Here is a 14,523-nt window from a genome sequence, read left to right as displayed (position 1 = left end):
ACGCAGGAGTCGCCCCATTGGCTGAGCCTCTTCTCTCGTCCGCCCCAGGTGTGGAGCCTGTGGATTTGGTTCCCAGGGAGGCCCTTGGCAACGAGACCCTGCCTCCCAGTCAAGCGCTGCCCACTGCCAGTGACAGGGAGCCGCAGTTTCCACAGGAAGCTCCCGGGGCCTCATCCCACAGGCCAGCGCTCACACCGACTGCCCCACTCACCACAGCCCTGAACCCGCCCACGGCAGCCACGGTGGGGCCAGCGCTGTCTCCAGGCCCCGCCCAGGCCACTCAGCAACAGCTCCTGGGAGTCACAGCCTCTAACCTCCCCGAGCACCCCACAGAGGCCCCGGCCAGCAAAGGAGTGACTGCTGGCCACCCTGCTAGCTCCGGGGCCCCAGAGCCCTCATCCCTCCCCGTTTCACAGCACGTGCCCACATCTGGCATGGGGTCAGGTGCCATGGAGACGACCAGGGTGACCGTGATCCTGGCCGAGAGCCCCAACATCACAGTCTCCTCTCTGTCACCCCCCGCTCCTCGCTTCCCCCTCATGACCAAAGCTGTCACTGTCCTAGGCCTTGGCTCCTTGCCCGTTAAGACGACGCCCCTCCAGCCCTTCCCCAGCCTGGAGTTGCCTGCAAGTCCTTCCTCCAGGCCTGTGGTTTCGCCGGCAGTGACCTCCAGGCCCCCCACTTCCTCAGGAGCCCGCGAGGCTTCTCTGACACCTGCAATGACGAAGGTCATGACTGAGACAGGGGTCCCACAGTCCATACAGGCCCAGGGCCCTTCCAGTCCCAGCAGCCCCCCAGCTGAGGCCAGAACAGCTGCAGAACAGATTCCTGCCCATACCCTGGTGACTGAGAGCGTGGAGACCGTGCCTTCCCCAGAGAAGGTCCAACCCGGGCCCGACCAGCCCACAGGCCTGCCAGCAGCCCCACTTCCAAGCCCGCTCCCCATGGCCTCAGCCCGCCCCGCCCAGCACGCCACCACAGCCGCCAGGCCCCCAGCTCAGCCCTCGGGGACTGCAGCTGCCGCCAGTCTGTCTACAGTTGCTCACTCGTTGGGGGCCACACCCTTCACCACTCTGGAGTCCACCCGGCCAGCCCAGCTCCTCTCCGGCCTGCCTCCTGATACCAGCCTGCCCCTGGCCAAGGTGGGGACGTCTGCCCCGGTGGCCACGCCTGGCCCCAAAGGCTCTACCCTAACCCCTCCACTCCAGCAACAGGCCACGTCTCTCGCCGTGGCCACGACTCTGCCTGCTGGGACCCTCAGTCCTGCACCGCCTCTAACCCTGGCTGTCGTGGCCCAGGGTCATCAGCCCGGTCATGCGGTCCCTCAGGCAACAGGCACGGCTCCAGGCCTGCTTCTGGGAGCCACACTGCCAACTCCTGGGGTCGTGGCCGTGGCTGAAGGGGTGGCCTCCACAGTATCTGCTGCCCCACGAAAGAGCACCACGGAGAAGACGGTCATTCTGTCCAAGCAGGTGTCTCTGCCCACCTGGATATCCGGCTCTGCCCAGGGGCGCCCCACGGAGCTCATGCCTGCAGTGGCCCACACTGCTGCTACCTTGGTGATGGGGGCCGAGGGCCCCTGGGCCGGCACGGTGCCCCTGGTGCCCACATCCTACCCGCTGAGCCAAGTCTCGGCCAGGACGGCCTCCCGAGAGAGCCCACTCATTCTGCCCCCACAGCTGGCTGAGGCCCACGGTACCTCGGCAGGACCTCAGCCCCCAGCGGAGCCGGAGGGAGAGGCCACCACCCAGCAGTCCGGGCGCTCGGCCCCCGCAGTCCAGAGCGTCTCAGCAGGTTCAGCCGAGGCCTTGGCAACCACTGCTGAGGCCAAAACGCCTGCCGCCTGTGTCGTGAGTGGCTTGTCAGGGTCTGCCCCGGTTTGTGGACTCTCTGTGCCTTCCCTCCTCCTGTGCCCCGGGGATTGGACACAATCCTGCTCTCACATCCTCACGCCTGGCTGCAGCTTCTCCTTAGCCAGCTGTCAGACTCTCAAATGACATTTAGCCACCGTCCTGGCCCCTGCCCCAGGCTCCTTGGGCCCCTGATGCCATAGCAGATCCCACATACCCCACCTGGAGTCCAGGGGCCTGTTGGATGGCTTGATGGGACAGCCAGTGTGACAGCATGGTGTGCTGGCGTGTGCGTAGCATGTTTATGTCTGTGTACCCACACGGGACTCTGTGTGAACTCGTTTGTGTTTACATGTACGGGACTCCATGTGAACACTCATCTATCTGCGTGTGTGCTCTTGTGCATGTAATGTATGTTGTTGCAAGATGGTATATGTCTGTGTGTTTGTAGGAAAAGAGATAAAGTGTGTGTGCGTGCGTGTTTTGGGTTTCTCTGAGTCTGAACTAGTGGTCCGCACACCTCTGTGCCTAGAGCTCTCTGCAGGGCCAGGCAGTTATGTAGACTCTCCGGCACTCAGTCCCTGACTCCAGTCTCACGCTCAGCCCAGCCCCAGGCCCTCGGTGGGGGCCGGTGTTGGGTGGGTGGAGGGAGGGTGAAGGCACCATTTCCTCATCGTTGTGCCTCAGGGTCCCCCACCCGCCAGAACCTGCAAGGGTAAGGATCTGTGCCCTCACGGCTGGGGGTGGGCCAGGACAGGGGACGTGAGCGGCAGCAGCCCCAAGGGGGTCACTCAAGCTGTTCCTCCACCCTCTGCCCCAGCCGATCGCCGAGCAGGACTGCGTCCGCCACATTTGCCTGCAGGGCGAGCTGATCCGTGTGAACCAGTCCCAGCACTGTCCCCAGGGCGCCGCACCCCCTCGCTGTGGGGTCCTGGGCCTCGCCGTGAGGGTGGGCGGCGACCGCTGCTGCCCCATCTGGGAGTGCGCCTGTGAGTCGTGGGGTCTGCTGGCACCTCCCGTGTCTCCCTCATACCCTTACCCTAGCCCGACCTCTGCCCCTCACCTGTGTACTCTTGGCTCTCGGGGTAACTTTGACATGAACCCACAGAAGGATCTCTGACCTGGCAGATTTCCTACCCCTGTGACCTTTGATCTCTGTGGGACCCTCCAGCCAGCCCCCTGGGCCTCTGGATCACCCTGGAAAAGGCCTAATGGTCCTGAGTGGTCTTGGCCCTGGGGGAGCATCTGTTTATTCTTCTCGTCTCTCCCCTCCCCAGGCCGGTGCTCAATTTTCCCTGATCTGAGCTTTGTCACCTTTGATGGGAGCCACGTGGCCCTGTTTAAAGAGGCCATCTACATCCTCAGCCAGAGACCGGAAGAAATGGTCACTGTCCATGTCCTCGACTGCAAAAGTGCCAACCTGGTGACTATCCCCTGCTTCCCTTCCTGCTGGGACCTCGGAACTTGACTAGGTTTGGAGGGGAGATTGAGCAGTGAGTTGGCTTTGTTGAGGGTTATCAGAGGCCCCTGCCCACAGCTCCTCTCAGGCAAGGGCCGGGTAGGTGTCTTAGGGAGCCAGCACTTGCGGAAGGAGTGAGTGGAGCGCCACCTCCTGGCCCTTCCTAGAGCCTGCACCATTCACTGCTCATCCTAGCAGCCCAGGCCCCTGCGAAAGGTACTGAAATGCCAGGAGCTGGCATGCCATCCCTAGGATGTGGTCTGTGGTCGAGGATGCTGGCTGCAGTGAACCACCTCCTGGGATGCTCCCACGAGCCAGGTGGAAGGAGACAGCTTTTTGGGGGGCTTGCAGGAGGTCAGGTGGAACCAGAGCACTCTGTGGGATTCTGTGCACCATCTGTACAGCTGCAGTGGGTGCTCTTAGCACATTGTAGGAGCGCTGGCTTGGGGGAATGGGGAGAGGCCTGTTTCCTCTGGTTCCTTCCTCTGGTTCCCAGGAGGAAGGAACCAGGAACACTGGCCTCCGGGTTGATGAGGGCTGGGTTCTCTCTGTAGGGGCACCTGAACTGGCCCCCGTTCTGTCTGGTGATGCTGACTGTGACTCACAAGACCCACGAGGTCACTATTGACCGCTTCAACCGCAAGGTGAGTGCGTCAGGGAGCCGGCCCACAGGTCAGGGCAGCAATCAGGCGAGGGGCAGGAGGGGCTTTGAAGCTTATTCATAACTTGGGGTAAAGGTGGGGAGGGACCCTGTAAAAAAGTAGTGCAAATTAGATATACTTGGAGGTGATTTTCATTAGGATGTTTGTGACCACTCTAATGTCAGGGGAGGAAGTGTGCCAGGAGGAATATTGTGACTGAAAAGAAGCTAAATGGCAAGAGACAGTAGCCTTAAATGATTGTGGTTAAAATATTGGATTGGCCAAAAAGTTCATTCAGGTTTTTCTGTAAGATGATGTGACGGAAAGACTCAAACGAACTTTTTGGCCAACCCAATATTTCACTTTTGCAATTTTTACAAAAATAGAAGGCCATGTGAACTCACTACTGGGGACTCTTCCAAGAAGGGGACTGTCTAAGCAAGGAGCCGTGAATTTAAGCTTGCATCGGCTTCCCATTAAGCCCACCTTTGTCAAGGAGGCCGGTGCCTGACCACAGCCCCCCTCTGTGTGGGGCACCTGCCCCAAGGACCTTGCCTTTGCTCCTCCCAGTGGGAGAGTGAGCTGGGCTTACTCCTTCTCAGGTCCCAGAGTCCCCGCTCTCCCCACCTCTTCCTGAGGTAAGACCTGCAGCCCTCTTACTAGAATCTGCTCATGAACACACTGCTTAGACTTCAGCATAATACTTGCTGGGTTTTGTCCCACATGCTTCAGGGTCGTGGAGCCCACGGCACTGTCTGTACAGCTCAGAAGGCTCGGGATAAGAGAGAGCCAGGGAATTGCCCAAGGTTAATGTTTTCTGACTGCTGGGCTGGGACTCCCTCTGTTCAGCACAGTAGTTTATGCACTGGATAATTTGCCAAGTGATTAATAAAACAGTGATACTTGGGTGAGAGGGTATAAAGTCATTATAAATATTTTAAAATCCTAATCTTTTCATCTCCCATTTCTACAGAGTAAAACTGAGAATCCATAATACATACAAATTTAACCTTGTCTGTATGTAGCAGGGGTTGTAGCTTTGAGTTTAAAGTGTTGCATATTTAACAAACATGCATTGAGCCCCCAATTTATGTCAGGCCTCAAGGCAGGTGCTGGGGATTCAAAGGTGAGTGACTAGACACAGTTTCTGCCTTTAAGAAGCTCACAGTCCACTGAAAGTCATGATGAAGAAACAAATCTGTCTTAAAGGCCAGCACAGATCTGGGAAGACTTCAGAGAAGGAATACCCAACCTAGGGGCTGGAGATTTAGGGAAAATCTCCCAGAATAAAAGGACTTCCCCCATGGCTCAGTGTTTGTAAAGAATCTGCCTGCCACGAAGGAGACATAGGAGATGCGGGTTTGATCCCTGGGTCAAGAAGATTCCCTGGAGGAGGAAATGGCAACCCACTCCAGTATTCTTGCCTGGGAAAAAAAATCCCATGAACAGAGGAGCCTGGCGGGCTACAGTCCATGGGACCACAAAGAGTCAGACACGACTGAGCAGCTAAACATATGAGCTTGTCCCAGAAGAAATGACCTGAGCAGAATCAGGAAAGAAGAGAGTGATCGGACGGGCTCAGGATTTGTGCGTATTTGGATGTATATAGAAATTGCCTGCCTCTGGCTATTTGCATTTGTTTCATTGTTTTGCGCTCATAAAAATGATTTCAGAATTTTTCTGTGCCGCCTTAGACTGTGTCTTGCCTGCATGTACCTGAAACAGAGCCTGTCACAGAGCAGATTTTTAATAACTGCTAGTTGGATAGATGGGTGGAGGGATGATTGAACAGGCAGACAAGCTGCACTCACGTTGAACACCCGCCTCCTTGCAAGGTGTCTGTGGACTCTCAGCCTGTGTGGCCCCCTGTGAGCTGGCACGGGTTCAGAATTGAGGATACAGGCCACATGTACGTGATCCGGACGCCGTCACACATCCAGATCCAGTGGCTCCACAGCTCGGGACTCATGATCCTGGAGGCCAGCAGAGCCAGCGAGGCCCAGGGCCGTGGCCTGTGTGGTGAGAGGGGACCCAGCTAGGGGAGGGAGATGACTCCTTGGTCCACCTCTGTCCCCAGACACCAGTTCCCCTGGAACAGGGAAAGCTGGGACAGAGTGCCGTGCCAGAGGTGGGACCAGTGGAGCCACTGGAGCAGAGACCTAATGTCTTGTGTCCTGGGGCTGAAGTTGCCAGCTGGGAGATGGTGCAGGGCTCTGGCCTCGGCCAGTTGTCACTTCAGCCGAGATGGTCTGTCAGCTTCCCTTGATAGCCTCCTAATACCAGATAATCCCCCCTGTCTGTGTATGCCTGGGCACTTCACAAAGCACTTCCACACTGATCTCACTTATTCCAGGTTATCCACACAATAGCCCTGAAGGATCTCCATTGAACTAAGGAAGAAAAGGGACTCAGAGAAGCTCAGTGGCTTGCCTAAGATCACACAGCAGAGCTGCCACAACACAGAACTAGTGCTCTTCAGACCATAGCATGATTACAGAGAGCTTTCCCTAAGAGTCTGGATGGATTTTGATAAGAAAAAAGGGTACAGGAGTCTGAGCGTGAGCTGCTGCTTCTTGCAGATACAGAAGGACCCCCATGAGACACTCCATGACAGACTGCCATGGTTATGATGGATGACACAGGAATACTTAAACACACATACTTGCATGCCCTCCACCCGTAAATCTGCACCCATTTTATTCATTCACACTCTGTCAAAATGCCTTCTACATATGCACTAACACGTGTCAGTCTGCACCCTGCTCATTCTCTCATTTGTGCACCACATATGTACCGAGTATCAGCCACTAGGGAGTAGGCAAAACAGGCAAAATGTGTCCTATGAAGCTTCCATTCCTACTGATATAACCATCTCTTCTTACACACACACACACACACACACACACACACACACAGGCACACACCACACACCTTTCCACCGCCATCAGCACCTCCTCTGCCATCCTTTCTCACCATTTCTTCCTTCCACTGTTTTTTTTTTGTTTTTTTTTTTTAGGTTTCTTTTTTTTTTTTTCTCTAATTTTATTTTATTTTTTAAACTTTACATAATTGTATTAGTTTTGCCAAATATCAAAATGAATCCGCCACAGGTATACATGTGCTCCCCATCCCGAACCCTCCTCCCTCCTCCCTCCCCATACCATCCCTCTGGGCCGTCCCAGTGCACCAGCCCCCAGCATCCAGCATCATGCATCGAACCTGGACTGGCAACTCGTTTCCTACATGATATTTTACATGTTTCATTGCCATTCTCCCAAATCTTCCCACCCTCTCCCTCTCCCACAGAGTCCATAAGACTGTTCTATACATCAGTGTCTCTTTTGCTGTCTCGTACACCGGGTTATTGTTACCATCTTTCTAAATTCCATATATATGCGTTAGTATACTGTATTTATGTTTTTCCTTCTGGCTTACTTCACTCTGTATAATAGGCTCCAGTTTCATCCACCTAATTAGAACTGATTCAAATGTATTCTTTTTAATGGCTGAGTAATACTCCATTGTGTATATGTACCACAGCTTTCTTATCCATTCATCTGCTGATGGACATCTAGGTTGCTTCCATGTCTTGGCTATTATAAACAGTGCTGCGATGAACATTGGGGTACACGTGTCTCTTTCCCTTCTGGTTTCCTCAGTGTGTATGCCCAGCAGTGGGGTTGCTGGATCATAAGGCAGTTCTATTTCCAGTTTTTTAAGGAATCTCCACACTGTTCTCCATAGTGGCTGTACTAGTTTGCATTCCCACCAACAGTGTAAAAGGGTTCCCTTTTCTCCACACCCTCTCCAGCATTTATTATTTGTAGACTTTTGGATCGCAGCCATTCTGACTGGTGTGAAATGGTACCTCATAGTGGTTTTGATTTGCATTTCTCTGATAATGAGTGATGTTGAGCATCTTTTCATGTGTTTGTTAGCCATCTGTATGTCTTTTTTGGAGAAATGTCTATTTAGTTCTTTGGCCCATTTTTTGATTGGGTCGTTTATTTTTCTGGAGTTGAGCTGTAGGAGTTGCTTGTATATTTTTGAGATTAGTTGTTTGTCCGTTGCTTCATTTGCTATTATTTTCTCCCATTCTGAAGGCTGTCTTTTCACCTTGCTAATAGTTTCCTTTGATGTGCAGAAGCTTTTAAGGTTAATTAGGTCCCATTTGTTTATTTTTGCTTTTATTTCCAATATTCTGGGAGGTGGGTCATAGAGGATCCTGCTGTGATGTATGTCGGAGAGTGTTTTGCCTATGTTCTCCTCTAGGAGTTTTATAGTTTCTGGTCTTACGTTTAGATCTTTAATCCATTTTGAGTTTATTTTTGTGTATGGTGTTAGAAAGTGGTCCAGTTTCATTCTTTTACAAGTGGTTGACCAGATTTCCCAGCACCACTTGTTAAAGAGATTGTCTTTAATCCATTGTATATTCTTGCCTCCTTTGTCGAAGATAAGGTGTCCATATGTGCGTGGATTTATCTCTGGGCTTTCTATTTTATTCCATTGATCAATATTTCTGTCTTTGTGCCAGTACCATACTGTCTTGATAACTGTGGCTTTGTAGTAGAGCCTGAAGTCAGGTAGGTTGATTCCTCCAGTTCCATTCTTCTTTCTCAAGATCGCTTTGGCTATTCGAGGTTTTTTGTATTTCCATACAAATTGTGAAATTATTTGTTCTAGCTCTGTGAAGAATACTGTTGGTAGCTTGATAGGGATTGCGTTGAATCTATAAATTGCTTTGGGTAGTATACTCATTTTCACTATATTGATTCTTCCAATCCATTCCTTCCACTGTTTATGACTGGTGAAGGGTGCTGTGGTCAACCTCTGGTGGGTCAGCTACTCCCTATGATGCCTTTTTGACACCCCTCCATCACTCAATGCCAAGACACCAAAAATCTGACCATTAGGACTGTTGATAAAAATCTGAGGATTTTGTGTTAAATTATGCTTTATATTCATGAAATTAGTGGCTAGAGGTATCAGAGCAGAAGTCAGCTAATTTATCTCTATTTTATCCAAACTAACACTTGGTGTCTTGGGCACCTGCTAGACAACTTGGGGAAATATTGAGAGAGTGAGACTATAAAGGAAAATGAATCTTTGTACTCAGAAAGCAAGACAGACCTGCAAACTGAACCTGTCACACAAAATTGGGAAGGTCAGGGACCATGCATCTGAAGGGCGTGTGAAGGAAGGACTTAAGAGAACATGTTTCAGACAGAAGACAAGGGCGTGGAAGCGTGTGTTCGGAGCCTAGATTGTGAGAGATGAAGGCAATGGCACCCCACTCCAGTACTCTTGCCTGGAAAATCCCATGGACGGAGGAGCCTGATAGGCTGCAGTCCATGGGGTGGCTAAGAGTCGGACACAACTGAGCGACTTCACTTTTCACTTCACTTCACTTTAGAAGCTGTGTCAGATGAACTTGAGTCCCATCTCAGTGCCTTAACACAATAGAGGTTTATTTCTTGCACACGTAAATTCCTAAATGGAGATTCCTTCCATCCCGTGGCCCTGCCATTTTCAACGCAAGCTTCCAACTGCACAGTAGGGCAAAGAATTGGGCAAATTTTACGCATCCAGCCTGGAAGTGGCACCCATCACCTTCACTCACATTCCATTGGTGGGGGACTCATCACGTGGTCTCGATAGCCACAAGAGAGCCTGGGAGAAGTAGGCTAGCGGACCTTCCAGGAGGAAGAGGAGACAGGTGCTATAATTAGCTAGCAATCTCTATTAAAGCAGATTTTTTGGAGTAACTTTTAAATTTGATATAACGTTAAACTTAGAAGTTGCAAAACTAGTATAAGAAACTCTCATGTACTTTTTACCCAGATTTACCAAGTGTTCACATTCTGTCCATTTGCTTCTCTTTCGTTCTCTCTCCTTGTATCTGTGTGTGTGTGTATGTGTGTGTGTGTGTGTGTATACATGTGTATATGTAACTATTCATTTATATATGTATATATGCATTTTATCTGTTCAGTTCTCTATGCATATGCTGTTTATATAAATGCATTTTTTCTGAACCATTTGAAAATGTTTGAGACAGGGATCCCTTTATCCCTATGTACTTTGATGTGTAGTTCCTAAACAAAGACAGTTTCTTCCACAGGGAGTTGCTTGGCTTCTCTGTGTCGTATTTCTCTCATCTATAAAACGGGGATAGCAGTAATACCAGCCTCAAAGAGTTATTGCGAGGAATGTTCAGTATGACAGCTGGGGAGCTGGGAGTGGTAGAGATTACTGTGGCCACAGGGGTAATTCTGCCCCTTTCAGGTATCTGTGATGGAGATGTGGCCAATGACCTCACCCTGAAGGATGGTTCTGTGGTGGGTGAGGCCGAAGACCCGGCTCCCTTTCTGGACAGCTGGCAGGTGCCCAGCTCTCTGACCTCAGTTGGCCAGACCCGCTTCCGTCCAGACAGCTGTGCCACGGCCGACTGCTCGCCCTGCCTTCGCATGGTGTCCAACCGCACGTTCAGTGCCTGCCACCGCTTTGTAGGTGTCACTGGGCTCCAGCAGGGGGGACCTCCTGGGCTGAGAACGGCAGCTCCTCTGCTCCTGTGTGCAGAAGGCAAACTCCCCAGAGGTGTTGTTCTTGGGATGGGTCGGGCTGGGAGGAGCTGAGCCCTGGCATGTGGGGGGCCAGAGTAGCAGCACCATCTGATGCATGGCCCAGGTCCCCCCAGAGTCGTTCTGTGACCTGTGGATCCGGGACACCAAATACGTGCAGCAGCCCTGTGTGGCACTGACCGTGTACGTGGCCATGTGCCACAAGTTCCACGTGTGCATCGAGTGGCGGCGCTCCGACTACTGCCGTGAGTTGTCGGGGAGGGGAGAGGGGAGGGAGGCGGCGGAACCCCAGGGTCTCCTCCGTGCCTTCTGTTGCTCTCACCCCTCACCCTTGTTAGAGTGGGAGGAAGGCTCACAGGCCTGAGTCCGGGTCTGGGCTTTCCCAGGTTCAATTACTCATTCATTCACTCATGAATATCAATTAATACATTTACAAATATTTTCTAAATAAATCTATAAACTACTAACAAATTTAAAATTTTACCTTTATTATAATTTATATGAACACATCAAATAAATATTATTAGTTTATTATTTAGTTTCTTTGTTTCCTTGCCTCATCTGTTAAATGGGGGCAGTCCCTTGAGTATTGTTTTGAAGTTGACATGAGATAATGTGTACAAAGTGCTTCACACAGGCCCATCACATGTTTCCATCTAGTAAACATTAGCCCTTCTCTCTTAGTTTTTGGTCGTCTTTCTCTTTCGATCTTTCCTCTCCTTCGTTGAGGATGGATGTGAGAGCCATTCCTCCCCATCCCCCATTAGGTTTGCACTGGTCGGGTAGGTGGGGTGGACCAGCCTAGAGTAGTTTGATTTGTAAATGTGAACACATCCAGAAAGGTTGGAGACAGCTCAAAGGAAGACCACATCTATAATATGACAGGCAAAAGATAAAAAGACAAGCTTATCTAGGGTAGTGTTTTTCGGGGGCTTCCCAGGTGGCTCAGTAGTAAAGAATTTGCTTGCTAATGCTGGAGCTGCAGAATACTTGGGTTTGATCCCTGGGTTGGGGAGATCCCCTGGTGGAGGAAAGGGCAGTCCACTCCAGTATTCTTGCCTGGGAAATCCCATGGCCTTAGTGGGCTGCACAGCACACGAGGTCACAAAGAGTCAGACGCAACTGAGAGGCTGAGCATACACACACAGTGTTTTTCAGACTGTGAACTCCAAGTCAGTGGGCATGAGATCAGCACACCTACTGATTTGGGGGTTGGCATCAGCATTTAAAAATGGAATAGAATTAAAAAAAAAAAAACCCAAAACCCTAGTGTGTACTACACCTAGAAAGGTTAAGTATTGAAGTATTGTTTTGTGAAAAAAGGTTTCTGTTATAATGCATCAGTGATTCTTAATCCCAGCTACCCTTTGAAATTACTCAGGGAACTTCAAAAAGTATTTATGCCTGGGCCCCACAGTGAGAAATGCTAATTCAATTGGTCTGGGGTGGGGTCCCAGCCATGATGTTGCCAAAGCTCCCTTTTGCAGTCAGGCTTAAGGACCACTGTTCATGTGCGAGTGTATATTGGAACACAGCGTAAGATCTAGTTTTTATAGTCAAGGAAGTTTGGAAGCACTGATCTACAGCAAGATGTTGGCAAGTGTTTTCTGTAAAGGGCTAGCTAGTAAATAGTTGAGGCTTTTAATTGTCTCTGTCACAATTACTCAACTCTCTTATAGTACAGAAGCAGCCAGATACAACAGTAAGTGCATGGGCATGCCTGTGTTTCAATAAAACTTTATTTGCAAAACCAGGCAGAGGCTGGATTTGGGCTGTGGGCTGTGCTTTGCTGGCTCCTGATGTAGAGGAAGGCGGCAATGCACTAAACCATTTTGAATTAATACTCTCTGCTGAGGCACAGATGAGCCCCCTGCTCACCCTCCTGGGCCTGGTGCCTGCTGCTGTGCCCCTGCAGCCTTCCTGTGCTCCAGCGATTCTACATACCAGGCATGTGTGTCAGCCTGTGAGCCTGCTAAGACATGCCAGGATGGGATGCTGGGCCCGCTGGACCCAGAGCAGTGCCAGGTGCTGGGCGAGGGCTGCGTCTGCTCCGAGGGCACCATCTTGCACCGGCGCCACTCGGGGCTCTGCATCCCCGAGGAGAAGTGCGGTAAGTCCCTCCCCTCCCCCGGCAGAGGGAGTCTGCCCTAGAGTCTGCCCTGGAGTCTGGTAGACCCCAGAGTCTCCTTTGCCCTCCTATGCCCATGGCTGAGCCCCCCTGCATCCCTCCAGGTCTGCTCTGGGGTGGTCAGTTTCCCAGGGAGGGTCTGGCCTGGGACAGTCTGGGTCTCCCCACCCTCCTCAGTCCCTGGCACCTCGCCATGCCCACTGCAGCCTGCACAGACAGCACGGGCATGCCGCGGGCCCTGGGGGAGACTTGGAACAGCTCCCTCAGTGGCTGCTGCCAGCACCAGTGCCAAGCTCCAGATACAATCGTCCCGGTGGACCTGGGCTGCCCAGGTCCCCGCCCTGAAAGTTGCCCACGCTTCGGGGAGGTGGCCCTGCTGCAGCCCACCGAGGATCCCTGCTGCCTGGGGACGGTTTGCGGTGAGTCCCACCCTTAGACCTCCATTGTTAGATGGTTAAAAGACTGCAGCTGTGCTCCTTGACCTTGATGGATAGGATAAGGCCTCGGGAAATTGTGGGGGTGTGTTGGGGAGAGTGGAGGACCATGGGGGTTGGGGGAGCTGTGCCCTCTGAGTCAGTGTGGGGCAGGACTTAATGATGTGCGCTTGGAGCCAGGCACCCTGGTGGATGCTTCCTCTACTGCCTTGCAGCCTTGTGGCCCCAGCAGATCATCTACCATGAGGTCCATTCTCCTGTAACATGAGGCTGATAATAGTACCCACTTTCTGGGTTGTTATGAGAATTATAGAAGTTGATACTGATCTAGTAGAACTACAACGGGCACATGGCCCGCTGGATGAATGTTAACTCTGATGGCTCTTCTGTCTCAGTCCTGAACCCTATGTGATCCTCAGAAGCCTTCTCCAAGAACCTGGGTCCTGGGGGAAGTGCTGGGGCCAGGTGTCCAGGGGCTGGGCAGTGCTGGAGGCTGGGGGGAGTCCCGGCCTCCAGGTGACAGGCCCTGTGGCCCCCGGGCAGTGTGTAACCAGACTCTGTGTGAGGGCCTTGCCCCCACCTGCAGCCCCGGCCACCGGCTCCTCACCCACTTCCAGGAGGACTCCTGCTGCCCCAGCTACAGCTGTGGTGAGAGGCCTATCACCCAGGGGTGGGGAGCATGGCTAGCTCTGGGAATGACTGGGTTCTGGCTGGAAATGAAAGCAGGGCTAGGGTGGGGGCCCAGGCATGGCCACGCAGGGTCTGCTCCCAACCCCGAAATTCTGTTTCCCCCAGAGTGTGACCCGGACCTGTGCGAGGCAGTGCAGGTCCCCAGCTGCCGCCAGGACCAGATCCTGATCACAGGCCGCCTGGGGGACTCATGTTGCATCTCCTACCTCTGTGGTGGGTGGACGTGCCCTCCGATGGCAGCAGGCCCGCCCGGATCACCGGCACTGCCTCCCTCACCCCTGCTTCCCTGGGTGGCTGGGAGGCAAGGGTGGGGATCTTCGGGTGGAAGGGGCACAGGGAGAAGGGTGAGACCCCTGTCCAGGAAGAAGTGTAGGAGGAAACCGCCACTGCTTCAAGCCGTACATTACTGAGCACAGGAAGATGGGTGCTTTTTCAGTAAAATAACTTAGGTGGAGGTGAGGGAGAACCCCTCGGCTCTGACTGCAAGACGGGTCACATGGGACTGTGGCATGCTGCAAGCGTTACCAAGCCAAACTTGGGTCTGCTCACCTGCCCGCAGCAAAGCCCACTTACGGACTCCACGTTGTGGTGAAGGAAAGTGCAGCCTTTATTGCAGGCGCCAGGCAAGGAGAAACAGTTAGCTGCTCAGTTGTGTCTGACTCTTGGCGATCCCATGGAGTGTAGCCCACCAGGCTTCTCTGTCCACGGGATTTCCCAGTCAAGAATACTGGAGTGGGTTG

General features: G+C 52.5%; 1 protein-coding gene across 1 annotated transcript in view; it reads left to right on the top strand.

Annotated features, from left to right (window-relative positions):
- The window catches only part of OTOG (otogelin), a 90,202-nt gene that overhangs the window by 58,161 nt on the left and 17,518 nt on the right, over positions 1–14,523 (top strand). The window contains exons 36-46 of the mRNA XM_070803223.1: positions 49–1,850; positions 2,671–2,839; positions 3,128–3,273; positions 3,864–3,953; positions 5,786–5,969; positions 10,236–10,456; positions 10,638–10,776; positions 12,447–12,641; positions 12,866–13,078; positions 13,637–13,741; positions 13,889–13,996. Of these exons, the coding sequence (XP_070659324.1) occupies positions 49–1,850; positions 2,671–2,839; positions 3,128–3,273; positions 3,864–3,953; positions 5,786–5,969; positions 10,236–10,456; positions 10,638–10,776; positions 12,447–12,641; positions 12,866–13,078; positions 13,637–13,741; positions 13,889–13,996 (3,372 nt within the window). The remainder of the gene's footprint in view (positions 1–48; positions 1,851–2,670; positions 2,840–3,127; positions 3,274–3,863; positions 3,954–5,785; positions 5,970–10,235; positions 10,457–10,637; positions 10,777–12,446; positions 12,642–12,865; positions 13,079–13,636; positions 13,742–13,888; positions 13,997–14,523) is intronic.

Source organism: Bos indicus, chromosome 15 (genome assembly GCF_029378745.1).
Source record: "Bos indicus isolate NIAB-ARS_2022 breed Sahiwal x Tharparkar chromosome 15, NIAB-ARS_B.indTharparkar_mat_pri_1.0, whole genome shotgun sequence".
Taxonomy (NCBI): domain Eukaryota; kingdom Metazoa; phylum Chordata; class Mammalia; order Artiodactyla; family Bovidae; genus Bos; species Bos indicus.
Note: the sequence above shows the minus strand (reverse complement) of the source record. Positions and strands in the feature narration are given on the sequence as shown.